General features: G+C 61.6%; 3 protein-coding genes across 4 annotated transcripts; 2 read left to right on the forward strand and 1 right to left on the reverse strand.

Moving 5' to 3' along the window:
* Positions 1-333: 333 nt before the first annotated feature.
* On the reverse strand, positions 334-5,857 carry SIRT6 (sirtuin 6). Of its 2 annotated transcripts, XM_054649943.2 has the most exons (8): positions 5,709-5,857; positions 4,444-4,571; positions 4,010-4,192; positions 2,744-2,803; positions 1,981-2,076; positions 1,663-1,743; positions 1,457-1,580; positions 334-734 (listed from the first exon to the last, which is right to left on the reverse strand). In XM_054649943.2, exons 1-8 carry the CDS (start codon positions 5,772-5,774, stop codon positions 444-446), a joined length of 1,029 nt encoding a protein of 342 aa, XP_054505918.2. In that variant the 5' UTR covers positions 5,775-5,857; the 3' UTR covers positions 334-443. The 2 variants fall into 2 exon arrangements, with proteins under 2 accessions (XP_054505918.2, XP_077047648.1); XM_077191533.1 differs by lacking the exon at positions 2,744-2,803.
* Positions 5,858-7,705: 1,848 nt separating this feature from the next.
* On the forward strand, positions 7,706-14,105 carry ANKRD24 (ankyrin repeat domain 24). Its single transcript, XM_054649912.2, has 19 exons — positions 7,706-7,893; positions 8,894-9,024; positions 9,102-9,190; positions 9,438-9,502; positions 9,834-9,891; positions 9,969-10,039; positions 10,297-10,403; positions 10,485-10,672; positions 10,812-10,840; positions 10,937-11,029; positions 11,201-11,305; positions 11,418-11,462; positions 11,582-11,680; positions 11,756-11,828; positions 11,923-12,044; positions 12,124-13,269; positions 13,498-13,635; positions 13,706-13,771; positions 13,895-14,105. The coding sequence occupies exons 1-19, from the start codon at positions 7,822-7,824 to the stop codon at positions 13,970-13,972; spliced, it is 2,775 nt and encodes a 924-aa protein (XP_054505887.2). The 5' UTR covers positions 7,706-7,821; the 3' UTR covers positions 13,973-14,105.
* Positions 14,106-14,293: 188 nt separating this feature from the next.
* Positions 14,294-17,118, forward strand: EBI3 (Epstein-Barr virus induced 3). Its single transcript, XM_077191534.1, has 7 exons — positions 14,294-14,407; positions 14,975-15,105; positions 15,449-15,664; positions 15,746-15,863; positions 15,932-16,092; positions 16,605-16,768; positions 16,845-17,118. Exons 2-7 carry the CDS (start codon positions 15,006-15,008, stop codon positions 16,995-16,997), a joined length of 912 nt encoding a protein of 303 aa, XP_077047649.1. The 5' UTR covers positions 14,294-14,407; positions 14,975-15,005; the 3' UTR covers positions 16,998-17,118.
* The last annotated feature ends 8,916 nt before the right edge of the window (positions 17,119-26,034 follow it).

A 26,034-nucleotide genomic window follows, 5' to 3' on the forward strand; every position in this document is an offset into this window, starting at 1 on the left:
ATGCCCAGCCTGGAGCTGGGGCCAGGGCACCCTCCCACAGCTCCCAGCCCTGAGTCCAGCTGGGATCCAGCCAGCACCAGTCCCCTTCCATGACCAAGTGACATGGAATTACAGAGTCATGGAATGGTTTGGGTTGGAAGGGATCTTAAAGCTCTTCCAGTGCCACCCCTGCCATGGGCAGGGACACCTTCCACTGTCCCAGGCTGCTCCAGGGATCCAGGGGCAGCCACAGCTTGTCTGGGAATTCCATTCCAGGGCCTCACCACCTTCACAGGGAAGAACATCTCTATGCAAGGCCCTCCTCAGGCCCATGGGTGCAGCTGCTCCGCGAGCCACAATTCAAGTATGTTTAATACTGACATAAAAAAAGGGACAATATTTAAGGGTATAAAAAAAAGTCGGTAGTAGGAAAAGCAGCCCAGGTGAGACAGGGACAGTCCAGGTCAGGTGAGGAGAGGCTCCACCTTCATCTTCTTCACTGGTGTTGGCCCCGTGTCAGGGCTGGGACACTCCTGCTTGAGGCGCTCCGGGGGCGCTGCGGTGCCGTTGTGCTGGCCCAGGGCGGGCTCCTCCTTCAGCCGCCCCTGCAGCTGCCCCTGCTCGCCCTTGGCCAGCTCGGCGCTCTCCACCACCACCGGCCCCGTCCACTCGGGCACCTCCAGCCCCAGGTGCTTCATCAGCTTGGTCATCACCTCATCCACGTAGCCGTGGATGCGCAGGTCGGCCTGGCGGTCCTGGACAGGGGGACACGGCTCAGGGGACAAACGGTGACAAACGGGGACACGGCTCAGGGGACAAACGGCTCCTCACAGGGACACGGCCGTGTCCCCCATGTGTCATTCCCAGTGGGACATGAGCTGGCCCCAGGGCTCTGCAGGGGTGTGGGCTGAGTCACGCCTGGGGATGGGGATACAGGGACAGAGCAGGGACAGAGTGTGACAGGCACAAGGGAGCTCTGGTGACATCCCGGGAACCCCCAGGTCTGGGTATTAAAGACTTTGGATGATTGGGGCACCAACATCTGAGCAGGAACTGAACATGTCCTCCACAGGTTCTGTGTGTGTGGCCCTTCCATCGGGCTGTAAACCCCAAGAGGACGCAGCAGCCTCCAGGCTGAGCTTTTACTCTGCTCCTAAGACTTACTTGGATAAGGTTGGACAGGGCTTGGAGCAGCCTGGGATAGTGGAACGTGTCCCTACCCATGGGAGAGGGAACAGGATGAGCTTTAAGGCTCCTTCCAACTCAGCCCTTTCCATGATTCTAATATTTACCTGCCATCTCTACGTGTTTAGCAGGAGTTGCAGGTTAAACCCTCCAACCCAGGACTCCCAGCCTGTTTGCCTGCTAAGAGAGGCCACCTGGGAGGGGACAACGTGCAGGGACAAACTTGGGATGGGCCTGGAACAGGGGACAGGAGGGGAAAGGAGCAGTGCAGCGCTGTAGGAAGCTCACTCACGTGTTTGGTTGCTTGGAGGTTGACAATGACCAACTTCCCTCCTCTCTTCTTGGTGATCAACGGGAGGTTCCCACTGGGTTTGATCTGCAGAGAGGTCCCCAGGGTGACAGAGAGATCGGCTTTCCTGCAGGGAGGAGGAGAAATCCAGAACCAGGGCATGGAGGGGTGGGAAGGGACTGTTCCCCTCCTGAGCAGGGTGTCAGTACCTGCAGGCTTCATCTGCCAGCGTCAGGTCACGGTCGGGCAGGGAATCTTCCCAATCCAGAATAGTGTCTCGTAACTTCCCTCTGGAAAACACACACAGGGACCATGGTTTTCCCTGGAAAAGGTAGGAGAACAGGCAGCAGAGCTGCCCTGGGCAAAGGGGACAATGACCAGAGCCTGTCCCACCCTCCCTGTCCCCACACTGTGAAGGGATGGAGAGCACCCAGAGAGATCCTCCTGCACCTTGGCCTTGCTTCTCCCAAATCTGAGGGGCTGTGGGGTCATGCCCCACTCCCACATCCCAGGAGGGACCCCCCTACCTGCAGGCCCGCAGCCCCCGGGCCTTGGTGACGCTGCAGAGGCGTCCCGTGGGCTTGAGCCCCATGCTGCCCACGACGGCGTCGCGCACATACTGCCTGTGGGGACAGAGCTGCTCGTGAGGGGCTGGAGAGGCCAGCTCAGCCTGGCCTGGAACCCCAGCCTGGCCTGGAACCCCAGCCTGGCCTGGGAACCCCAGCCTGGCATGGAAACCCAGCCTGGCCTGGAACCCCAGCCTGGCCTGCAACCCCAGCCTGGCATGGGAACCCAGCCTGGCATGGAAACCCGGCCTGGCATGGGAACCCAGCCTGGGATGGGAACCCCAGCCTGGCCTGGAACCCCAGCCTGGCCTGGAACCCCAGCCTGGCCTGGAACCCCAGCCTGGCATGGGAACCCAGCCTGGGATGGGAACCCCAGCCTGGCCTGGAACCCCAGCCTGGCCTGGAACCCCAGCCTGGCATGGAAACCCAGCCTGGCATGGGAACCCTAGCCTGGCCTGCAACCCCAGCCTGGCCTGGAACCCCAGCCTGGCATGGGAACCCCAGCCCAGTTCCCCCCAGGATGGAGATCCCAGCCCAGTTTCCCCCTGTGATGGGAACCCCAGCCCAGTTTCCCCAGGATGGGAACCCCAGCCTGGCATGGGAACCCCAGCCCAGTTCCCCCCAGGATGGAGATCCCAGCCCAGTTTCCCCCTGTGATGGGAACCCCAGCCCAGTTTCCCCCAGGATGGAGATCCCAGCCCAGTTTCCCCCAGGGCTCACGTACTTCCCACATTTCACACACTCTTCCACAAACATGTTCCCGTGGAGCTCGGCCAACTTATCCCTGTGGGAGAAAGGCACAGGTGAGCTGGGGAAGGGTGGGGAGCCCTGGGGGGACCCCACCTCCTCCCCAGGAACCTCAAGGGCTTCTCTGCATTCCAGCCCTGCCAGGTGCTGGGTTCATCCCCCAAAAGGGACTTAGGAAGGGACAGCAGATCCTGGCCTTTTAATTTTAATGTTTCCATCTGCAGCACTGATTGCAGCTCCTGATCCACTCAAATCTCTGCTCCTGGGAGCATCCAGATCTTTGCTTTTCCAGCACCCAACATTCCTGTCTGTCCCTGTGCTGTTCCAGCCCTCTGACACCTGTTTTTCCTAAAATTCCCTTCAGGCTCAGAGCAGAAGCCAGAGGAAAACACGGCCCTGTTTTCCTCAGAGCCCCATGCTCACTGGGAACTTCCTCCAGGCTGCCTGAGACAGGACTGACTTGATTTCCCCCAGTTTGGCCCCAGTTCAGCTTACTCAAGCACAGGCTTCATTTGGGAGGCAGAGCTGGGCTGAACTGAACAGGAGCCAGTGGCTGCGGGCTGTGGGAGCACCATGGAATTCTGTCATCATTCCCTGCTGCTTTTCCCATGGCTGTTTAGATTAAACACACAAACACGGGGCTGGGAGCAGGACCCAGCACTTGGGGCTTGTAATGACAGGAAAAGCCCCTGGAGGCAGCTCTGGCTGAAGGTGTTTGTGAGAGGCACCTGCTCCAAAGACACACGGATGCTCCTCAGTCACATCCTGAGTCACAGGATCACAGAATGGGTTGGGTTGGAAAGGACCTGAAAAGATCAACCCCCCCTGCCATGGGCAGGGACACTTCCCTCTGTCCCAGGCTGCTCCAAACCTCATCCCTGACAGTTCCCAGGGATCACAGAATATCCTGAGCTGGAAGGGATCCACAGGGATCACACTGAATTCAAACCCTGGCCCTGCACAGACACCTGCACAGTGGAATGAGATAAGCTTTAAGGTCCCTCCCGACCCAAACCATTCTGGGATTCCATTATTCCATAATCTGTTTTTCCTGTGCACAAACAGCGCCTGGAAGCATTTCTAGACAGCAACAACCATTTCATTCCATGACCCTCTGCCTCAGAACCAGAACCTCTCCCCTCTAAATTCCAGCTGGTTTATCCCCTTCCAGCCTCCCCTCCCAGTATCAGACAGGGCAGGGATTCCCTGGGAATGAAACCCTCTGTGTGGGGCTGGGAAATACCGTGGGAATCCTGAGCGCACGTGCAGGCCGTCCACGTTCTGGCTGACCAGGAATTTCAGGATTCCCACCCTCTGCAGCCCCAGCAGCGCCATGTGAGTCTTGGAGGGCCTGGCATTCTCGAAGGTGGTGTCGAATTTTGGGGAGAGCCCTTTCTCTTCCATAGTCCAGACACCATTGGGGCCCCTGGAAAGAGCAGGAAGGGAGAGCTCAGGCTCCAGGTGCCCCATCCTTGGGAGCAGAGCTCGTGGATCAGCAGGGTTCTGGGGGATGATACAAACAATGTGGGGACTCTGTGGCAACAGCTGGGATGTGCTGGTGTTTGCAGCTGGATCCAGGGTGGACAGCAGGGATGGGGCAGGTCTGGGTTAAATCAGAGCCCTCCACCAAGGAAGATGGACTCGGAGGAGGTGCCACCCTCCCAGCCCTGGACTTACCTGAAGTCAGGGATGCCCGAGGCCGTGCTGATCCCTGCCCCCGTGTGGAACACCACATGGGAGGAGCTGCGGATCAGCTCTGCCAGCTCCCGCACCTTCCGCTCCAGCTCCTCCGGAGGGTCAAAAATCTGGGAAAAGACAAAACCCAGCGTGGGATGGAGAGATGTGGGTGTGGATTATATGGGAAGGAATCCTTCCCTGTGAGAGTGGGGAGGCCTTGGAATGGATTTCCCAGAGCAGCTGGGGCTGCCCCTGGATCCCTGGAATGTCCAAGGCCAGGCTGGACAGGGCTTGGAGCAGCCTGGGACAGTGGAAGGTGTCCCTGCCATGGCAGAGGTGGGGCTGAATGATCCTTCAGGTCCCTTCAACCCAAACCATTCTGGGATTCCATGATTCCAGAGCCCCAGTAACCCACAATTCTTCCTTATCCATGAAGAATTTTGCCTTCCTTAATGACAGAAACATTTAATAGCAGAGACTCCGCGTTGTCTGGAGCATCTCTGTGCAGGGACAGGGCTGGGAACACCCAACACCAACAGGGAGTTTGCTGCTCTGACAGGCAGCTGGCCCAGGCTGGGCTCCAGGAGCGACCCGGGGTGTGCTGATCCCCAGCTGTCACCAGCAGTGCCACCAGCTCTGGGGACAGGGCAGGGCCGAGGGACAGCGAGGGACATGGGAGCCATGGAGGTGGGGACACTGGACACTGGTTTGGGCACGAGATTTAATTCCTGAGATGCTTCTCCAGCCCCGTCTCCTGGGGACAGGGACGAGGACAGGACCCTGTGTGTCCCCGTCCCCTCACCATCCCCTCGGCTCAGGACAGGCTCCTCAATGTCCCTGCGGCTCCCCCCAAACCCCGTTTTAAGCTTCCCAAGAACCGCTGGGGCTCAGGGGGGACACGGGCAGAGCCATGGGGGGACCCGCCGTGTGGGCTCAGGGAGACCATGGAGGGGGACATGGTGGGTGACGAGGAGGGAGCTGGGGGCGGCCTGGGGGGGACATGAGGGGGTCGAGGGAGCCACGGGGTGTCCGGGGAGAGGCAGCCACGGAAGGGGGACGGGGAGGGAGCCGCGGGATGTGCTGGGGACACACCAAGGGCCCGGTGCCTCCCCGGTGCCTCCCCGGTGCGGGGCCGAGGCCCCGGTTGCCATGGGAACGCGCCGGGCCGCGCAGGGCCCGCGGGAGGCCCGGGCGGGCGGGGGACGCCGCGGGCGGGCAGAGGCTGCCCCGGGCGGGCGGGGGTTCACCGGCCGTGCCGCGCTCACCTCGGGGAGGCCGCACTTGCCCTTGTCCGAGTACGGGGACAGCCCGGCCGCGTAATTCACCGCCATCGGCGCGGCCGCGGCGCGGCCGGAAGAGCCGGGCGGGGCCGGGGCCGCGGGACACGCCCCGGGGCCGCCGCCGCCATCTTGGAGCCGGGCAAGGCGGGGCTGCCCTCAGTTCGTGCCGACAGCGCCCCGGCAGCGTCTCGGCAGTGCCCTGAGCCTGGCAGTGGCCCCGACACTGCCCTGACAGTGCCCCGGCACTGCCCCGGCGCTGCCCTGAGCCTGAGAGTATCCGAACACTGCCCCGACATTGCCCCGACACTGCCCCGGCACTGCACGGACACTGCCCTCACTTTGTCCCGACAGCCCCTCAACACTGCCCTCACCCTGAGCCTGACACTGTCCCGACATTGCCGCGACACTCCCTGGACGCTGCCATTACCCTGAACCATTACTCCCGACACTGCCCGGACACTGTGCAGTGCCCCGGCCCAGGGGGAAATAGGGATGGGCAGGGGGTGCCAGGGAAGGACAAGGGTGCCAGGGACAAGGAGGGGATGCCAGGGAAGGACAACGGTGCCAGGGACGAGCAGGGGATGCTGACAAGAGCAGGAGGTGCTGGCAGAGCCAGGGGGGAGGTCAGGTCAGGACAAGAGGTGCCACCAAGGGCAGGGGGCGTTTGGGATGGGCAAGGGGCGCCAACCTCAGGGTCCAGCCCGCCCCAGGCACCCCCAGCACCCCCAGCCGTGTCCCCTGTCCCCAAACACAGCCCGGGCCGGCCCCCCCGGCTGCCCGGGGCTGTAACCGCAGCCGCGGCCGTAACACAATCCCCGGCTCCGGTTCCGGCTGCGGGCGCTGCGCTGGGAACGCCAGGACGGGCTGGGAGCGGCGGGATCGGGATCGGGGGCGCTGGGCTGTCCCCAGGCAGGGACAGACCCTCCTGGAGCGTGGCCATCATCCCCCCGAGCAGGTGCTGCAGGGCTGAGGCTGAGCCACCATGAAGAGCCTGAAGGCCAGGTTCAAGAAGGGAGATGTGAGTGCCATCCCTGGGGACATGGGGACACAGTGACCTGCCCCAGCATGTCCGTGGGGACACGGGGACCTGCTCCAGGATGTCCACGGGGACACGGGCACCTGCCCTGGGATGTTCACTGGGCACATGAGGACCTGGGGATTTCCCCCAGCGTGCCCCCAGTGTCACAGGGACGTGGGGTGGTCACTCACAACGGGGACAGCAGCCCCACGGAGGTTGGCACTGCCACCCTGGCCGGTGGGATTGAGCCCCCAGTGCACCCCCGGTGCTCCCAGAGCCATCGCTGGGAGTGGGGCAGAGCAAAGGACAGGGAAGCAGGTGCCAGGTCCCCTCCCTGTCCCCTTCCTGGGGACAAGTGCGCTTTGCCAGCTGCCACAGCCTCTGGAACCAGCCTGTCGATGCTCCTCAATTATTCAGCAGCAGCCTGGCACGGGGCCGCAGAGGGCAGAGGGGGACAGCGCTGTCCCCAGTGCACTGGGAGGGACACAGCTGGGGACATGGGGACACAGCTTGAAGCCCCTCACCTGGAGTCTGGGGGGGACCATCCTGCTCGGGGTGCTCCGTGCCTCAGTTTCCCCACACTGTCCTGAGAGGCTCCCGAGGTCCTGCTGCCACTGGGACTCCTGGGCAGTGCCTGGGGCCCCGCTGCGTTTTGGGGTTCCTCTCTGAGGGGTGTTTGGGGGGGCCATGAGGTGCAGGAAGGGCGAATTTACCCTTCCCTTGGCCCCAGGGCAGGGTGGGGAGTCCCAGGTCCCCCTCTCGGGGGCCAGGAGGATGCTCAGCCCTGCTTTGGGGGTGCTTTTGAGCACGACGTGGGACAGCTGCTCCCCCCATCATCTCTCCCGCTTTAACTGGGACCAGTTTGGGCGCGGGGCCCTGCGTGGGAGCTGCTGCCCGCTCCGTGGCGGGATGCAGGGATGCAGGGATGCGCCGAGGAGGGAGGGAAGGAGGCAGGGCCGGGGGTGGAGGAGGCGGGTCCGGCTCCCAGTGCCGCAGCCCCGGCCCCCGCCCGGGCGGCGATGCCGGAGCGCTCCGGGCTCGGGGGTGCCCGTGCTGGCCGGGCCGAGGGGCGGGGGGCGCATGGCGTCCTCCCGCCGCCTCCTGCTCAGCACCATGAAGCAGATCTGCCTTTGTGCCGCCGCCTCCTTCGCGGTACGTCCCGCTCCCCTCCCGCTCCCCTCCCGCTCCCCTCCGGTCGCGTCCTGCGGGCTGAGCCGCGTCCCCCCCGCCCCACCTGCGCCCCCCATCCCCATCCCCATCATCCCGGGGCTCCCCCCGTGTCCTCCCCATCCCGCTTTGTCCTTGCCTGACCAGGAGCGGGGGGAGCGGGCACCACCCTCCCAGTTTGCCCAGAACCCTGGGACACTGGTTTGTTCCCTGTCCCTGGTCCCGCTGGGCTGGAGGGGCTCGGGGGGCACCCGTTGGGCACAGGCGGGTTTGGGACAGGTGCCAGCGGCTCCCGAAAGGTGACATCCATTTCCTGCCGCCGCGAGCGCAGCCAGAGCTGCTTTGTCGTCACGGGCTGCGGGGTGAACCCAGGACTTGCAGTCCCTGTCCCGGTCCTGTCCCGCTGCGGGTCGCTCCTTTGGGACAGGGATGTGCGGGAGCACCGGGAGAGCAAATCCCAGCCAGCCGCGGTCCTGTTTGGGGGGCACAGCGCTGTGCCCCGTTATCCCGGGAGGCTGGAGCATCCCCGGGGATCTGCTCTCGCTGCCAGCTGTGCTCGCCCTGGTTTCATCCCTTCCTCCTCCGGGAGCAGAGCAGGGCTGGGAATGGGATCAGGGCTGGGGCTCCCATGGGTGCTGGCTGGGTTTAGCTGTGGGATTTCAGGGTGGCAGGGGCAAACCCCGGGGCAGTTGGGCTCACTCCCAAATCCCAGCCTGGCACAGCTAAACTGGGCTGTGTCTGTAAATCCCCTGCTCTGTGAGCTGCAAACTGGGGGGGGGCTGGAGGGGATTTTCATCCCAATCTCTGCTGAACTCTCTGTACCTGGGGGTGAGCTCCCAGGAGAGGGGCACAGACACAGCCACCCTCAGGGACAGGGCTGGATGGAGCGCAGCAGGGCTGGGGACAAGGACAGCCAGCCCAGCCCAGCCCTGCCCGCCCTGGGGACAGCTGACACTGTCACAGCCTCCTCTGGGCTCTGTTGCAGAGCCAGGACTGGACCAAGAACGACGAGAAGCTGCTGCAGGCCGTGGACTACAACGATGCCGGGCGGGTCACGTCGCTCCTGCTCCGCAAGGGCCTGGTGCCCACCAAGCTGGACTCGGAGGGCAAATCCGCGTGAGTGCCAGGCCCTGCCCTGGGGACACGGCTGGGGACAGGGGACAGAGCCCCACAGCCCCTGGTGTCGCTTGCAGATTCCACCTGGCCGCCACGCGGGGCAACGTGGATTGCCTGGAAGCAATGCTGGCCCACGGCGTGGATGCCATGACCAAGGACAGCTCGGGTGAGGACACGGCCACCACGTGCCCCTGCCACACAGAGCCACTGGTCAACCGCAGGTGTTGAGGCTGAGGGGACAGAGGTGGTGGCCACACCTGGGGGGCTGTAAATTGTCCCAGTTTCCTAAAGGAGCTCAAGCAGTGCCTGATGAGCTCCTGGGGTTGTCCCCGTGTTCCAGCAGATCCTGCTTTGTTCCTGTCTCTTTGTCCCCAATCTGTCCCTTGTGCTCTGACCTGTTTGTCCCTTCCCAGGTTACACTGCCCTGCACTTGGCCTCCAAGCACGGCCACCCTCAGTGTGTCAGCAAACTGCTGCAGGTACAGGGAGAGGGAGGAGGGACAGAGGGAGGGAGGGAGGGAGGTGCTGTGCCAGCAAAGTGTCCTCCCTGTCCTTGAACCCCCTTCCCTCACCAGTGCCTTGGCATGGTAGTTCCCAGCTCCATGTGCTGCTGCCTGGCACCAGGGAGCCACAGGGGTCTGTCCCTTGTCCTTCACCACAGCGTGGAGCCAGAGGGGGTTTGTCTGTCTGTCCCACTCCTTCACCACACCACAGAGTCTGTCAGTCCCCTGTCCTTCACCGTGCCACAGAGCCACTCGAGCAGTCTGTCCCTCTGTCCCCCTCCTCCCGTGACCCAGGCTCTCCCCCCAGGCCTCCTGCCCCGTGGACGTGGCCGATGGCAGTGGCCGGACAGCGCTGCACCTGGCGGGTGAGTGGGGACAGTGCCAGCCCTGTCCTGCTCCTGTCCCCATGGGGGCAGTGCTCAGCCTCTGTCCTTGTCCGCAGCTGCCAGCGGCTGCATCTCCTGCTCCGAGATCCTCTGTGACTTCAAGGCTCCCTTGAACAGCAAGGACAAGGTGAGGTCCCTCTGCTCCTGGTCCTGCTGTGCCAGGCTGGGGCTGTCCTGAAATGCAGCACAGCTTGGGGTGGGACGTCGAAATTGGGGTGGGACGTGGAAACTGGGGTGGGACGTGGAAATTGGGGTGGGATGTGGAAACCGGGGTGGGCTGTGGAAACTGGGGTGGGACGTGGAAACTGGGGTGATATTGGGAGCAGGCTGCCCTGTGGGAGAATCTGAACCCCCTCTGCTCCCCCTCCTGCCCGCCGTGCCCAGGATGGCTGCACGCCGCTGATCCTGGCTGCCAAGATGAGCCACTCGGAGCTGTGCCGGTACCTGCTGCACCGCGGGGCCGCCGTCAACTGCCGGGACCTGCAGGGCAGGTGGGGCTGCGGCGCTGGGGGGCCGGGGTGGCCCCGGGGATTGTCCCATTGTCCCCTCACCCGCGCTCTCCCCGTGCCCAGGACAGCCCTGATGCTGGCCTGCGAGAGCGGCAGCGTGGACACCGTGGAGGTGCTGGTGAGCGCCGGTGCCCGCGTGGGCGTGGTGGACGCCACCGGCCACGATGCCGCTCACTACGGGCTGGCCACGGGCAACGCCCTCATCCAGCACCTGCTGCAGGAGGCGGCCCAGCGCCGCTCCTGGGCCAGCGGTGAGGCTGCCGGGCACCCCGGGCTCCCTGTCACCATCACCTGGGGTATTTGGGGCTGTCCCCAGCCGAGGTGCCTCTGCTCTGAGCTCTGAGCCCCTAAATCTCCCCAATTTCTCTTCCCTCCCACTCTGCCCCACAGAAGAGGAGTCAACTGAGCAGGCGTCGCAGGTGAGGGCTGGTGGCCGTCCCTGGAGGGTCCCCTGGCTCAGGAAGGAGGGAGGGCACTGTGGGTGTGACATCCCCTCTGCCCTGGGGTGTCCACAGACGTCTTCGCCCAGCCAGTCATCTGTCAGGGAGAAGAGCAGCACCCCGAGGAAGAGGAAGGCTCCTCTGCCTCCCCTGGGCACCCCCAGCCAGGTGAGAAATGGGTCCCCAGCTCCTCACCTATCCTGGCAGGTGCAGAGCAGCCCAAAACACCTCAGTGAGGGGTCTCCTCATTGGGAGTCAGTGCCCCCTCAGGCACACAGTGGGATTTGGGGGTTTCCTGTGCCAGGAGTTGGACTCAATGCTTTCTGTGACTCCCTGCAGGAGGACCAGGACGCCTACGAGGAGATCGTGCGGCTGCGGCAGGAGAGGGCCCAGTTCCTGCAGAAGATCCGGGGCTTGGAGCAGCAGGAGAAGCAGAGACGGGAGGTACGGGCTGCAGGGTCCTGGGGACATGCCACCGTGTCCCCGGGGAGCAGAGGGGACAGGGGAGATGGGGACAGCACTCACCCCTCCCTGTTCTCTCCCTGGGTCCTGCCAGCGGGCAGAGCTGGATGAGGCCTCCCTGCGCTCCATGGAGAAACAGGTGAGGCCAGGGAAGAGCCTGGAGGTGACCTCAGCTCTCCAAGGGGTCCTGGTGCTGGGAATGCCACCAGGACTCTGTCAGGAGCCAAAGGGACCCTATTTCCATGTCCTGCCCTGCAGATCCAGGAGCTGCAGGAGAGGCTGGTGGCACGGGACGGGGAGAAGGAGAAGCTGGGCAAGGAGGTGGAGGCTCTGCGGAGCCGCCTATCCTCGATGGAGGTGGGTGTGGGCAGGACACAGCTGGCAGTGCCCAGGGCTGGGGACAGGGGCGTCACCTCCACCCTGCACCCCCAGAATGAGAAGGAAAACACGAGCTACGACATTGAGACGCTGCAGGACGAGGAGGGAGACCCACTTGAGTTCCCAGGTAGGTCTTGCCAGCCTCCCAATGACACCCTGGGGAGGTGGCACTGGGTAGGGCAGCACAGGTGGGCACAGCCCCAGGTCCCTGTGCCCTGCAGGAGCAGAGATGCTGCTCTCCAAGAAGACGCTGAGCCCCTCGGCCGAGGAGCTGCTGGCCACGCTCCAGGGGCAGGTGCAGTCCCTGACCGTGCAGAACAAGGAGCTGAGGGAGAAAATCCAGGCATGTCCCCCTCTGTCCATCCGTCTGTCCCTCTGTTCTTTGTCCCCTGGCCCACGGTGCCCTCACGGTCTCTTGGCAGGTGCTGGAGAACTACGAGCGGGACGAGAGCAGCCCCCCTGCCCCGGGGGACGTGGTGCCCGCCAGTCAGTACCAGGCCCTGCAGCGGGAGCTGGAGCGGCTGCGGGCGCAGGGCAGGGAGGCCACGGCGCGGCCCAGAGGGGACGGGCAGCGCGCGCCCTCGGAGCCCGGCCCGGAGGGAACCGCGGGGCCCCGTCCCGCCGAGGAGCCGGCCTGGGCCTGGGGCGAGTGCAAGGCAGCGCTGGGCGAGCTGGGGGTGCAGACATCCTCGTCCTCCTCCTCACCCTCCGGCCAGCGGGAGCCGGGCGTGGAGCTGGCAGAGGCGCGGGCGGCCCTGAAGCGGGCACAGACCGAGCTGGAGGAGCGGGAGCGGCGGCTGAAGGAGCTGCAGGCCCGGCTGGAGGCTGCGGAGGCCGCGGCGTCGGCGGGAGCCTCTGTGGAGGAGGCGTCGCGGGAGAAGGAAGCGCTGCTGGAGCGCTGCGGACGCGCCGAGGCCGAGGCGGAGGCGCTGCGGCGGGAGCTGGAGGCGAGGCCGCGGGACGCGCCCAGAGCTCCGGAGCCGGCGCGGCAGCAGGCGGAGGCCGAGGCGCAGCTGGCAGAGCTCCGGGCCGCGCTGGCGCGCAGGGAGACCGAGCTGGGCGCGCTGCGGGAGCGGCTGCGGGAGCACGAGGAGGCGGCCCCGGCGTGGCTGCAGCGGGCGCGGGCCGAGGGCTGGGTGCCCCGGGAGGAGCACGCCCGCGGCACGGCGGCGCTGCAGGAGCAGGCGCGGGCCCTGCGGGAGCGCCTGGCGCAGCTCGAGGCCGCGGCCGACGCCAAGGCCCGTGAGGCCGCCCGGCTGCAGGCGGAGCTGGCGGCGGCCGTGCCGCGGGCGCAGCACGAGGCGGCCGAGGCCGGGCTGCGGGCGGAGGCGGCGGCGCTGGCGCAGCGGCTGCAGGAGCTGGAGCGGCGGCACGAGAAGACGTGCGAGGAGGTGTTCCGCGTGCAGCGGCAGGCGCTGTTCATGAAGAGCGAGCGGCAGGCGGCCGAGGACAGGCTGGGTGCCGCGCAGAAGCAGCTGGAGCAGGCCCAGGACGAGGCGCGGCGGCTGCGGGAGCTCCACGGCCAGGCCGAGGATGCGGCACGGCTGGTCAGGGACAGGGACAGGAAGGTAGGGGACGGGAAATCATGAGGGGCTGCTCGGATGGGAATGCTGGAGTCACTGGATTTGGGTTGGAAGGGACCTTAAAGCTCATCCCATTCCACCCCCTGCCATGGGCAAGGACACCTGCCACTGTCCCAGGCTGCTCCAGCCCTGTCCAGCCTGGCCTCAGACACTGCCAGGGATGGGGCAGCCACAGCTGCTCTGGGTAACCTGTAACCCCTGTGCCCTGTGCAGATCACGGAGCTCTCCAAGGAGGTTTTCAGGTTGAAGGAAGCCTTGAACGCCCTCCCCGAGTCGGGGGGGCCCCCACAATCCCCACCCAACACGGCCGCGCTCCAGGCGCAGATCCGGGCGCTGGAGGAGAAGCTGGAGGTGGGTCACTGGGGGCTTCAGGGCTCCCCGAGCCCCCAGCCCTGTGGCCAAACCCCTCCCTGTGCTGCAGGAGACAGAGACGAGGCACAGCAAGGTGGTGATGCTCTACCGGAGCCACCTGCTCTATGCTGTGCAGGTGAGCTGGGGACAGCTGGGGACACTGGGGTGGGGGCTGAGCCAGGTGCCAGCCCAGGGACATGCACGGAGCCTCCCTGATGTCCCCACTCCAATGTGCCCACCAATGTCCCCTCCACCCCAGGGCCACATGGACGAGGACGTGCAGAGACTCCTGTGCCAGATCCTGAGGATGCAGCGGCTGCAGGAGCAGGGCAGATGAGCCCCTGCCAGCACGGGTGGCACAGGGACAGGGGGGACAGGTCTGTCACAGCACCTTGTGTGTCCCTTTGCTTGTCCGGGCACCCAGCCCACCCCCAGCACAGCAGCAATAAAGTTATTTATAGTCACACTAATGGGGTGGCTCCTCTCTGGGGGGTCGTGGGGACCTGGGGACAGCAGGGGATCAGTGTCACCATCTCCAGCCCTGCCGTCCCTCGAGGGGAAAGGTGACCGTGAAGGAAGGGAGTGGTGGCAGGGGAGAGGTGGGAACCCTCTCGGCCAGGGCTGGAATCCCTTTCCCAGGGGCGCGGGGCGGGGGTGGCAGCACGCTGGGAAGCGGCTCCGTCCCCTCGGGAACGGCACTTCCTGCGAGGAAATGGGCTGGGAAGCGCCGGGATCCGGCGGGGACGCTGCGGTCCCAGCTGGCCCTGCTGCGGTGAGCGTTTGGGGGCATTGGGATCCCCACGGGCAGAGCAGGGGGTGTGGGAGGTCTGGGGTGACCCCACAGCGCGGGGTTTGGGGCACCCCCCAGTCCAGGGAAAGCGGAGCGTGTCCCCTCTGGGGGTGAGCCAGCCCTTGGCTGTGGCGGGAGGTGACAGGGGCAGGACCTGTCCCTGTAGTGCTGGCCTTGGGGAAAGCAGGGAGCTCAGCTCGGCCCCCAGGCTGGGATTTGGGGGGCTCTGTGAGGGACAGTCCTGCCCTGGGTGGAGGTGGGGACCCAGCTGAGGGATCCAAACCCCTGACTCCAGGTGTGGGACTGCAGGGGTGGCTGCACGTCCCCCTGGGAACTGTCGGAACAGTGGGAATTTTCCCCCCCTCTCTGTCCTGGCTGTAGGGTCTGACCCCTTTGGAACCCATCCCTCTGCAGGGTGTGTGGCAGGGCCGGGGGGGAAACTGAGGCAGTGTGGGGTGGTCCCAGGGTGATGTCCCTGTCCCCCTGGGGACATGTGGTGTCTGTGCTGTCCCCAGTGCTGGGGTTTGACCGTCCTGCCTGTCCCCACAGGTGCCTGGGCAGCCCCGCTGAGTCTCCTGGCATGAGGTGGCTTTGGGTCATTGCTTTGGTGGCACCTGCCTGCACTGTCCCCTACAATGGCACGGCGGGGAGCACTGGGGATGGGGACAACGGGGACAGAGGTAGGGGGGACTGGGGGGACTGGGATGGAGGCTGGGGGGATCTGGGGATGCAGCAGGACTGGGCAGACTGGGAGCACTGGGGTTGGAGATGGAGGGGATTTGGGACAGTGGGGACAATGACAGGGTCTCTAGGGAGAGAAGTGTGGGGATGCTGGAGGGCCTGGGGACACTGGGGTACAGAAGATGGCCATGGAGGGATTGATGATGCCTGGGGGTCTGGGGACATGAGGGGACCAGGGGCAGAGCTGGGGGTCTGGGGACACTGGGAATGGCACTGGGGGGCCCAGGGAGGCCGAGACCCTTCCTGATGCAGTGTCCCTGCCGTGTCCCCATGTGTCCCCAGGCCCCTGCACCCCTCAGCACGGCTCCCTGGGCACGGAGGTGCTGCTGCTGTGCCTGGGGGGTGAGGCTGAGTGGCGTCGGGGCGACACCGTCCTGGGCACGTCCCCAGCCCCGGGGCTGGCCCTGCCCAACGCCAGCCTGGCCCACGAGGGCCACTACAGCTGCCACCACCCTGTCACTGGCGAGACCTGGGCCAGCATCTGCCTGCGGCTGGGCTGTGAGTGCCCCCCAGCCCTGCTGTGACCCCGCTGCTGGCCAGGGCAGCGGGGTGACCCCTGTCCCCTGTCCCCTGTCCCAGACCCGCCCCCGCCACCGGCCATCGAGTGCTGGGCCACCAGCTACCCCCAGGCTGTGAACTGCTCTTGGGGGCTGAGCCCCGAGCCCCTGCTGGACACTGACTTTGTGGCCACCTACAGGTGAGTGGGGGTCCCCAAAGGCTCTCCCCGTGTCACCCAGCCCTTGGCAGCTGTCCCTGTGTCCCCAGGCACGGCACAGACACAGGTGAGTGCACCCTCACGGGCCCGCGGAGCTGCTCCTTTGGGGACCTGCAGGTTTTTTCCCTCACTCCCTACGAGCTCAACGTGACCGCCCGGAACCCCCTGGGAGCCGCCTCCGGAGCGCTGCCCTTCCTGCTGGAGAACATCAGTGAGTGCTGCGGGATGGGGACACCGGGGTCCCCTGCAGGACCCTCCTGTCTCACCCTTTGGGGCTCTCCCCTGCTTGGGATGTGGGATCATCAGTGCCATGATTTGCTGGGGCTCTAACTGTCCTGCACAGCTCACAGGGGGACGTGAGGGCCCTGTCCCCAACAATCCCATGCTGGATCCTGCAGCCACAATATCCCCCCTTCGTCTAAAAATGAAGGAAAGTGACTTTTTCCACGCAGTGGTGGGACAGAGGGTTGGTTTTAATCTAAAGGAGGATTTAGATGGGATATTGGAAAAAAATTCTTGGCTGTGAGGGCGGTGAGGCCCTGGAATGGAATTCCCAGAGCAGCTGTGGCTGCCCCTGGATCCCTGGGACTGTCCAAGGCCAGGCTGGACAGGGGCTTGGAGCAACCTGGGATAGTGGAAGGTGTCCCTGGTGGGATGAGATGATCTTCAATGTCCCTTCCCACCCAAACCATCCTGGAATTCTCTTCTTCCTTGTCTCCCCAGTAAAGCCGGACCCTCCTGAGGCCCTGCGGGTCTCCCCCATCCCTGGGGAGCCCCAGAAGCTGCTGCTGGAGTGGAGCCCTCCATCCTCCTGGCCATTCCCGGAGTATTTCCCGCTCCACTACCGCATCCGCTACTCCCGGGACAACGACTCCGTCCCCACCACGGTACTGCCACCCCCCTGGGTAAACTGAGGCACAGCTGTGGCTGTGTCCACCATGTCCCTGACCCCGCTGTCCCCAGGTGGGGCCGTACGATCTGACATCCCACACCCTGACGGACCTGGAGCCCGGCAGCCTCCACCACATCCAGGTGGCCGCCAAGGACATCACAGATTCCGGGGAATTCAGCGCCTGGAGCCCGCCGGCCTCGGGGACACCCTGGGTGGGGCTGTGACAGCCAGGCAGGGCCGCCGTCCCCATGCCAGGCCTGATCCCGTCCCTTGTCCCACACCAGTAGTGCGGAGCCACCAGTGCTGCCAGGAATGGGCAATAAAAGGGCTTGAGGCTCCGTCCCTGTTCTAACTGGGGTGTTTGCGATGGCTGAGCTGCCCCTGGGGTCGGTCCCTTCACCACCCTCAGAGCCAGTCCCTTTGCTGTTCCAGAACAATCCTTCTCTTATCCTGCGTTTGACCCTTTTTTGCCCTTGGGGTCGGTCCCTTTTCTGCCCCAGGGCCGTTCCCTTCGCCCTCTGCCCCACCCCGGCCCTCAGCGCCCACCGGGGCGGGGCCGCACGGACACGGCGGGCTTGAGGGGTGGGCGGCCATGTCGGACGTGGGCTGAGGGGGGAGCGCCGTGATTAACGAGGGGCGCCTGCTCCCTGCGCGGCGTTCCCCGGGCTGAGGCGGCCGCGGACCGGAACTCCGGGCCTCACAGCCCTCACACCGGAGCCTCGGAGGGTTCCAGACCTCACACCGGCGCCCCGTGGCCGTTACAGACCCCCCCCCACCGTGCCCCCTGATGGTCCCGCCCGTCGCTGCCTTCCCGCGCTCCACCGAGTGAGGGGGGGCGCCGTGCGCATGCGCACCGGGTCTCGCGGACGGTGGCGCCCCCGCCTGGTCCCGGCGCGTCCCGCCGCTCGCAGTCCCTGCGCGCGGGGCCGGGAGACCCCGGGGGTGAGGCCCGGAGGGCTGGGCCGATGGCGGGAAAGGGAGGCGGATATGGAGGGGTTTGGGTGGGAAAGGGACCCTAAAGATCGTCCTGGGCCACCCCTGCCACGGCAGGGACACCTTCCACTGTGCAGGGACGCATTTCCCCGGCTGCTCCAAGCCCCATCCTGGCCGTGGGCACTTCCAGGGATCCAGGGGCAGCCCCAGCTGCTCTGGGCACCCTGTGCCAGGGCCTGCCCACCCTCAAAAAGAAGAATTCCTTCCCAGTATCGCATCTCTTGGATTTGATGGGGACCTAGGCAGAGATCCACCACCTTCCAGAGAGCACCAAGCCCTTTCCCAAGCTTTGCCAGGCTTTGTGCCCTCCAGATTTCCCTCCCTGAGCTCTCCCGGGCTCTGGAAGCACTTTGTGTCCTCACAGGTGGTTTTGGAAAAAAGAGCCGGTTCGTCCCATCGTGTGAAGTTCCACCTTGCTCCAGCTGATGGCACGATTGGGAGCGTGTGGAGCCGAGGTTTTTCCCAGGAAGACAGACAGCCTGCTGGACAAGATCCCAGTTTTCCATCTCGGGTATCCGAGACAGAGCAGCCTCACACCCGGTCAGTGCTCATTCCCACCAGGAATGAGAGCAGGGAAGAACCTGGTTCTTATAAAATGAGAAAATAAATAGGAGTCACCAGGTCAGGGATGGGACCGGAGTTATCTGCAGGATGAGCAGCTGGCAGTTGGATGCTCCAAAGGATTTCCAGCCGCAGGAATCGGCTCCCACCAGCAGGAGTTAATGGGATGTCACTCCACCGGAGAGCTTCCTTCCATGGGACATGTGGGATGGAGGCAATGATCCCTGCAGGCTTCCAGCTCCTCCTGCGTCTGCCTTACACAGCTGTGTAACCTTCCAAACACACAGCAAAGGGAAAATCCCTGGGAAAGTGGCAGCTGCCTTCGGCCTCACGCTGGCAGCCGGCTCTGGTGTGTCCATCCCGTGGTCCCAAACCAGCTGGCGAGCACACCTGGGCTGTCCCGGGGTGATCCTGTAACCCAAACAGCCTCGGGGGTGTCTGCAGTGGAATGGGGGGTCTGGGATCGGCCCTTTGGAGCAGCTGCTGGCTCGGGAATGCAGCTTTACAAGGCAAAAATGGATTTAAGTGAGGGGACAAATTTCCCCTCCTGGTTGTCTTGGTAGTTTGTGGATTTTGCTGTGTAAGCAAGAAAAAACAATAAATTATACTGCTTATTTCAGGGAGGCAGAATTGCTTAACACTTAAAACCAGGACCAATTATTTTTTCTTCCTGGCTCCATCTCATCACATCTGACCTTAGGAAGGACGTCAGCTCTCCTGCAAATTCCCATATTTTAGGGTGACAGTAATCACTAAATCCTCCCAGGGAGTGGGACTGCTTAATATTAAAAAAGGTGTTTAAGCTTTTTGTTGGTTCAGATTTTCCTAAAGCCGCTGCTGCAACACCAGGTTTGCACTGTAAAATCAGTTTAAAGCAGCAGAAATTCCGCATTCTTTGTAAAACATGATGGCAGATTCCTGAGAGCTTTTCCAGGATGATTCCTGTGTCGTTTGTGTTTGGTTTGTCCTTTTGATTTTGGGTTGTGATTCCAAAATGGCCTTGGCAGGACAGGTTTAGTTGGTGCCTGGCAGCTCTCAGAGCTCACAGACATTTCTCCATCATTTATGTTCAGATTCTGGGGCTATCTCTGTAACCAAAAGACACCACTTTCGATTACTTTATTTCCTTATTAATTTGTATCCCCAGGACAAGACGGGAGCTCTCTGGGGACACGGGAACAGACACAACTACACCCCAAATCCCCTTGGCCAAGGAAACCCTGGAGTAGTGTCAGGAGAGCCTTTTCCAGCTGGTATCCCTGATCCCTGGGCAGGCTGGGAAGGGAATCTCTGACAGCACAGGAGCTTTTTTTACTCCTGTAATGTGACTTCCCTGGGTTTCCTGTGCCAGCAGCACAGGGGTGTGTAAGTCAGGCCATGATCTGGGGAGAGAGGAGCCTGCACACCCTGAATTTCATGGGTGGAGAGCTTGGCAATCCTCACTCAGACCCTTTCCAGCCCAGGGTTTTGGCCTCAGGAGAAGGGGCCTGCTGGGGAGCTGCCCCTAAAACCTTCTCTGCGTCTTCTTGCACCTTCCCAAGGCTCCTGAGTTTAATCTGGGGCTTGTTCTACCTCAGCACTGGTAAATTCACAATTACAGAGCTCCTGAGTGGCCCCTCCGTGCCAGGCTCTGCTGCCTCCTGACGCTGCCCCTTCCCTCCTTGCCTTTTACAGCCCCTCCAAGTGCAGTAAAACTGCTGATTCCCATTTAAGGGATAATGCTGGGCACTAACAAGCTCACCTCCCTTTTAAAAGCCAGGGCTGGTCTCAGGAGATCTAATTTAGGAACACGTGGATGGAAAGCCAGGGTGTCCTCAGGGCTCTGGACTGGAAGCTGCTCTGTGAGGAGCCCCAGCCTACTCGGCTGCCAGAGCCTGGGGTGTTTTTATCCATATCCAGCCCCACCTGAGTGCAGTGCAGGACAGACCCACCCTGCAGCAGGCCTTGTTCTCCCAGGGGCTGGCAGCAGGATCCTGTGGCAATTCCCCTTTGTCCTTTGCCACGGGCTTGAGCTTTCCCCACCTGCTTTCCCAAAGGTTTTGGGAGAGGGTGGCAGAGCTCTCCAGAGCTCATCCCATGATGTCAAACTGGCCCAGCAGAGGCAAGGATGAATTCACGAGAGCAGAGCAGAAATACAAATTTCTGTTGAAACACGTTGTTCCCAATGCGCGTTTGGATGTGGGAAAGTGTTTCTCTGACATAGAGAAATAAATATTGGAGAGGGACTTTGGACAAGGGCCTGGAGTGCCAGGACACAGGGAATGGCTTTGCACTGCCAGAGGGCAGGGATGGATGGGATGTTGGGGTGGAATTCCTCTTTTGGAGGGTGGGCAGGCCCTGGCACAGGGTGCCCAGAGCAGCTGGGGCTGCCCCTGCATCCCTGGAAAGTGCCCAAGGCCAGGCTGGATGAGGCTTGGAGTCACCTGGGACTGGGGAAGGTGTCCCTGTCCATGGCAGGGGTGGCCCTGGATGGGATTTGAGTCCCTTCCAATCCAAACCATCCTGGGATTCTTGATTCTCTAAAGCTGTGTTGCTAACAAGGACAGGAGCCCCCAGGACGGTGACATCCAGCCCCAGGAATGCCATGGTGATGGGAGTGACAGGAAATGAACGGGGTCCTGGGTGTCCAGCGAGGAGCAGGAGGCATGAAAGCAGCCAGCTTCACCCTGGTCAATATGGTCTGCTTTAAACTCTGTATTTACTTCAGATTTGGGCTGCCAATAACTCCTTCAAACAATGATCTAATGCCTGTGTGAATGTTTGTAAAACCTCACTGCTCTGGCAGGTTGAGCTCTTGCCAAGAAGCAATCACATGTAATTAGGGAGAAGGAGCTGGAATCTCCTGGCCTTGCAGTGCCGCACATTTTCCAGTCGTGCTTGTCCCATTTGGGCCATCTCATTCCTGGGGTGTGCTCCGAGCTGGGCTTTGTGGGACACGCTCCTCCTGCCCCCAAGGGAATCTTGGTGGGAAGCTGAGCACGGGGCACCTGTGCTGGCCAGGGTGGCAGGGTGACAAGGACAGAACCTGGCACGGGCAGAGCCACAAACGGGATTCTGGGTGCTCAATTCTCTCTGCTTTTCCTGCTCTGCAGGAGATTCCTGAGGAGGCTTTCCAGGCACGTTGAGTTGAGTCTTGAATGGGAACTGGGAGTGTGGAGAAGCTCTGAGCTTTTGAGGGGCACCTGGACAAACTCTTCCCTGGAGATGGGGGACAGACAGCCCCAGTCTGCTGTGGGATTGGAGAAGTTCAACTGTTCAAAAAGCCCTGGAATAGCTGGGCTTGGCAGGAATCTTTAAAGGACTTTAGTGCAGCCCCTGTGAAGTGGTTGCTGCTCACACAATGAGAAGTTCCCAGTGGGAAATTAGAGCCTGTCCAGGACAGTGGATCCCAGGAAAAGGAATGAGGCACCCTTTGCCCACACAGAGTCTAAACCTCAGTCCCCACTCTCTCACCTGGCACCTGAGGCCCCAAAGGACATTTCCAAGGAAGTTGGGAGTTTTGACATGGAAAGTTTGATGAGAAAACCCTCCTTGAAATTCCTGGAGCATCCTGAAATTCCCTTCACTCCCTTTCCCAGTTCTGGACAACCAGCAACCAGGCCTGTTGTGTGGTTCCTGGGGTGTTGTCCTGAAACAACAGGAGGCCAGGGACACACAGGTCAGGTCCTGTGGGACAAGGAGCTGTTATTTATGGAAAGAATTTTTTCCTGAGTGTGAGAGAGGAGAAGTGGATTCTGCTCTCCACTGGAGTTTGAAATCCTAAATTCCAGCCAAGAGTCATCACATAAACTCGTGCTGAAGAACCTGACCTAGTTGGAATAATTGGAGGTAATTGTCAGCTCTTTCCAGATGACAAAACCTTTAATCACCAGCAGATGCTCAGCCAACCTCACAAAAAGGCTGGAAACCTGGGGTGAATGGGGAGGAATTGCTGTCCCAGAGGCACCAGCTTTCAGGAATGGGCAGGAATCTTCCTTAGGGGTTTTTCCAACACATTGTCAGACTGGGGCAGTGGTTTGTGCTCATGGCCTGGGCATCTCTGCAGAAATCTGGAATTGTGCCACGAGCACACAGCTGAGTGACCCTGGAATATCCGGGAACAATTGGAGATGGAGCAACTCTGAACTGAGGAGCTGCAAGGTGGGGCTGCTCCATGGCTTCCTGTCCCAGATCCTTGAATCCAGACTCTCAGATCCCTGGGGTTTCCTAAGGCTTGGCATGAGTTGGATGTGAGGTGCTGCAGGGGTTGCCTTGGGTTTCACCTGGGAGTTCCCTGAGGTCGGCAGAGCCCTGAGGAGAGGAGGTGGGATCTGGTGGGGGTGAGGATGCTGATGGAAGAGAGGGATTGCCCGGGATCTCCCAGTCCCTCTGCGCTCCTGGGGGTGTACAGACACTGCTCAAGTAGAAATGGTCCTTCTAAAAAGGGTCTGTCCCCACCAGGCAATTAACCTGGATTGTTAATTAGTCACACGCAACTGTAGAACCATGGAATGTCCTGAGCTGGGAGGGATCCACAAGGATCAGATTCCAGCTCCTGGCCCTGCACAGACACCCCAACAATCCCACCCTGTGCCTCAGGCATTGCCCAAACGCTCCTGGAGCTCTGGCAGCCCTGGGAATGTGACCATTCCCTGGCCAGAGCACTTGCAAATTCCAGGAACAGGGGTTTGCAGAGGTGTTTTTCCTTGTACAATGAGATGGCAAAAGCACAGGAAAACTGGGAACCCCTGGAGGTGGTCAGAGCAAGGAGCTGCCCTTGTGGCCAGGCAGAGGCTGTGACAGCTGGACTTTAATTACCCAGTGCTGTAATGAGGCTTTGGGAGGCTCTGGAGTGGCTCTCAGCACATTTGGTGTTTTACAGCCAGGGGAATTCATCCCTTCCCGTACAGCCTCCTGCAGTGGGACCAATAACCAGGGATCCTGCCTGGAAACCAACAGCTCCCCTGGGAGTGTCTGGGACAAGGCTCATTGAGGGCTCTTTGAAGCGGGCAGTAATGTGGAAACAGTGACAGCAGCACAGTTCCCATCAGCCAGGGGTCTCCCATGGGGGCAGGGGCTCTGCAGCCCAAAAAAAGGGGAGGAAATGAACCACCACCCCTTTGGGAAGAGCTTGGTGTGCCCAGGATGGGTGTGCAGGGCTGGGCTGGGCTACCTTCCTGGGATGGAGCTGCTGGTCCAGGGAGGCTGGGATGGAGTTTGGGGCCCAGGGGAGGCCGGGATGGAGCTGCTGGTCCAAGGGAGGCTGGGATGGAGTTTGAGGCCCAGGGGAAGCCAGGATGGAGCTGCTGGTCCAAGGGAGGCTGGGATGGAGTTTGAGGCCCAGGGGAAGCCAGGATGGAGCTGCTGGTCCAAGGGAGGCTGGGATGGAGTTTGAGGCCCAGGGGAGGCTGGGATGGAGCTGCTGGTCCAAGGGAGGCTGGGATGGAGTTTGAGGCCCAGGGGAAGCCAGGATGGAGCTGCTGGTCCAAGGGAGGCTGGCTGGGGGCCGTGACCTCCTGTTGGAGCACTCCAGACCGACAGAGCTCAGCAGCTGCATGAACTGGTTGTGGCCTCAAGCAAAGGCCATTCCTCCGCCGCTGCCTCCTGCCAGATGGTCCCAGCCCAGGCTCAGGGCCTCACGTCCCCTCTCAGCTCTGCTTTTCATGTGTCTCTCCCCAAAAAAAGGCCTGGGCCAGCGCCAGACTCCAGCAAACCCTTCGGAGCAGTCCCCCAGCTCTGGCAGGTCACCGGTGCTGGAACCAACCCCACGTCCTGCCTCTGCAGCCCAGACATCCTCCTCGGCTCTCCCTGCCAGCTCTGGAATGAGAAATGGCTCTGCTCTTGTGTCTGCTTCCATTTGAATCCCTCTAGGAAAGAGCTCGTGTTCTCTCCAGCTCCGTGCTGCTGAAATTAGCGCTGGCATCCTGCAGGATTCCAGCCTCGCCTCGCGCCTCCAGAGTGGGAAGGGCTGCCGAGACTGCGGAGACAAGTTGGATGTGAGAGCCAAGTGTCCAAAAGAACACGTTCAGGAACAACACAGTGAGCAGGAGGTGCTCCAGCACGGCAGGGAAATCGTCCTGCTGAGGATAAAACTCCCCCCAAAAAAAGTGTTCTTGGGCAGGCAGGAAGGGTTAAACCGTGGCAAGAGGTTTGGGACAGCTGCAGGACGCTGGAGTGGGCACCGGGATTGGAACCAGGATGATGGTTTTAGGTCACTCACAAAGCTTTCTAATTACGCTTTTTTTGGGGGGAAAAAAAAGGAAAAAAAATGGTGTGTTTGATTCTGTAAGTGCTGAACATTCCACAATTGCTGTGTTTAATAAATACAGCGGGGGCTCCTAGGAGACTGAATGGGGCTGAATGAACGAAGTATGTGAGACATCTGAAACCTATTAGTTGGAGCAAACTGGTGGAGAGGCAGGAATTCTTCTCTTTTTAAAAATATTTATACATTTTCCTTTCATGTCAGGCCAACATCTTATTTGGGGTTATGTTCCAGTGGAAGGAAAGGTGTGTCGGGGGGAAATGCAGGGGGAGGGGAGGTGCAGATTTGGGTCAGGCCCAAAAGGAGCAGAAGGGCTGGGTGGCTTTAGGGCCTTATTTTCCTTCTGGAATGGAAGCCAGCACATTGATCCATCAGGGGATATTGCCCCAGCCTCAATGGGGATGGGTATTTTGGCATTGGGTCCATTCTGAGGTGTCTTGGGGAGCTTGTCCCACCCGGAGCCCCTCGCTTGAGGCACCAGAACTCCCCAGCCCTACCCAAATGAGGTTTGTGGAGCCATGGGTCTGGTTTAACCTGGTTTGGTTATTTAGGCTGAATTAGAGCACACATCCACTGCCTTCCCCACCACATGGACAGCTCCAGGAGATCCCACCAGTGTCCAGCAGCAGTGGGAATGAGAAGTTTTAGGAAACTGGGAATTTGCAAATGGCTCCTATTATCCTTCTAATCTCCCCAACCTGATTCAATCAGAGGATATCTCCCCACTCCATAGGAAACAGATGTTCCTCTTGCAGCAGGGACATGCAGGAGGCATCCTGAAATTTGTTTAATTTAGAGATGGGATTTTTGGGGGGTTTACAGCCTTCAATGTCCGAGCTTGGATCTGGCTGAATTTGGAGTGGTGCCAGTCAGGAATTTCTGTGGAGTTTCTTTCCATCGTTAGTGAAGAGAAACTCAACATCCCTGAGCTGAGAGCTTGGAAAACAGCTTTGGAGCGGTTTTTGATGGCATCTCTCAGTCAGTTTAGAGGTGAAAAAATGACTGGGACATGGGATGAGGCTGGGTCTCATTGTGTGACGGAATAGTGGAAGCCATTCCAAGAGTCCATGAATGGATTTAACTCCTCCTGGAGCTGTAGGGAATGAGGCACTCGGGAAACATCCTTTTCCATCCCTCTGACTGCACTTTCTCTGTGGCATATGTTCCCCATCAGTGGGAGGATCTCGGTGCATTTCAGTCTCCTCAGTTTTGTCCACCTGTAACTCTTAGGTTTTCACACCTCTCCTTTTTATTTCTTTTCTTATTTTCTGCCAGGTTCAGACAAAATCCTGGTTTTGCTGAAGACACTGGGGGAAGCTGCTCGGGGAAGCTGTGGCTGCCCCATCCCTGGAAGTGCCCAAGGCTGGACAGGGCTTGGAACAACCTGGGAGAGTGGAAGGTGTCCCTGCCCATGGTAGGGGCTAGAATGGGATAATCTTTAAGGTCTTTCCAACCCAAACCAT

The sequence above is a fragment of the Agelaius phoeniceus genome, chromosome 29 (assembly GCF_051311805.1).
Source record: "Agelaius phoeniceus isolate bAgePho1 chromosome 29, bAgePho1.hap1, whole genome shotgun sequence".
In the NCBI taxonomy this organism is placed as follows: domain Eukaryota; kingdom Metazoa; phylum Chordata; class Aves; order Passeriformes; family Icteridae; genus Agelaius; species Agelaius phoeniceus.

Bases quoted from the DNA above. Each gene is read 5' to 3' on its own strand.
- EBI3 (XM_077191534.1), top strand. From the start codon at position 15,006: ATGAGGTGGCTTTGGGTCATTGCTTTGGTGGCACCTGCCTGCACTGTC. The intron at 16,093-16,604 runs GTGAGTGCTGCG...TTGTCTCCCCAG, and splicing joins CTTCCTGCTGGAGAACATCA to TAAAGCCGGACCCTCCTGAG. The intron at 16,769-16,844 runs GTACTGCCACCC...CGCTGTCCCCAG, and splicing joins ACGACTCCGTCCCCACCACG to GTGGGGCCGTACGATCTGAC.
- SIRT6 (XM_054649943.2), bottom strand. From the start codon at position 5,774: ATGGCGGTGAATTACGCGGCCGGGCTGTCCCCGTACTCGGACAAGGGC. The intron at 4,572-5,708 runs GTGAGCGCGGCA...GTCTTTTCCCAG, and splicing joins GCAAGTGCGGCCTCCCCGAG to ATTTTTGACCCTCCGGAGGA. The intron at 1,744-1,980 runs GTAGGGGGGTCC...TGTGTTTTCCAG, and splicing joins CGGGGGCTGCGGGCCTGCAG to AGGGAAGTTACGAGACACTA.
- ANKRD24 (XM_054649912.2), top strand. From the start codon at position 7,822: ATGGCGTCCTCCCGCCGCCTCCTGCTCAGCACCATGAAGCAGATCTGC. The intron at 7,894-8,893 runs GTACGTCCCGCT...GCTCTGTTGCAG, and splicing joins GTGCCGCCGCCTCCTTCGCG to AGCCAGGACTGGACCAAGAA. The intron at 12,045-12,123 runs GCATGTCCCCCT...GTCTCTTGGCAG, and splicing joins AGCTGAGGGAGAAAATCCAG to GTGCTGGAGAACTACGAGCG.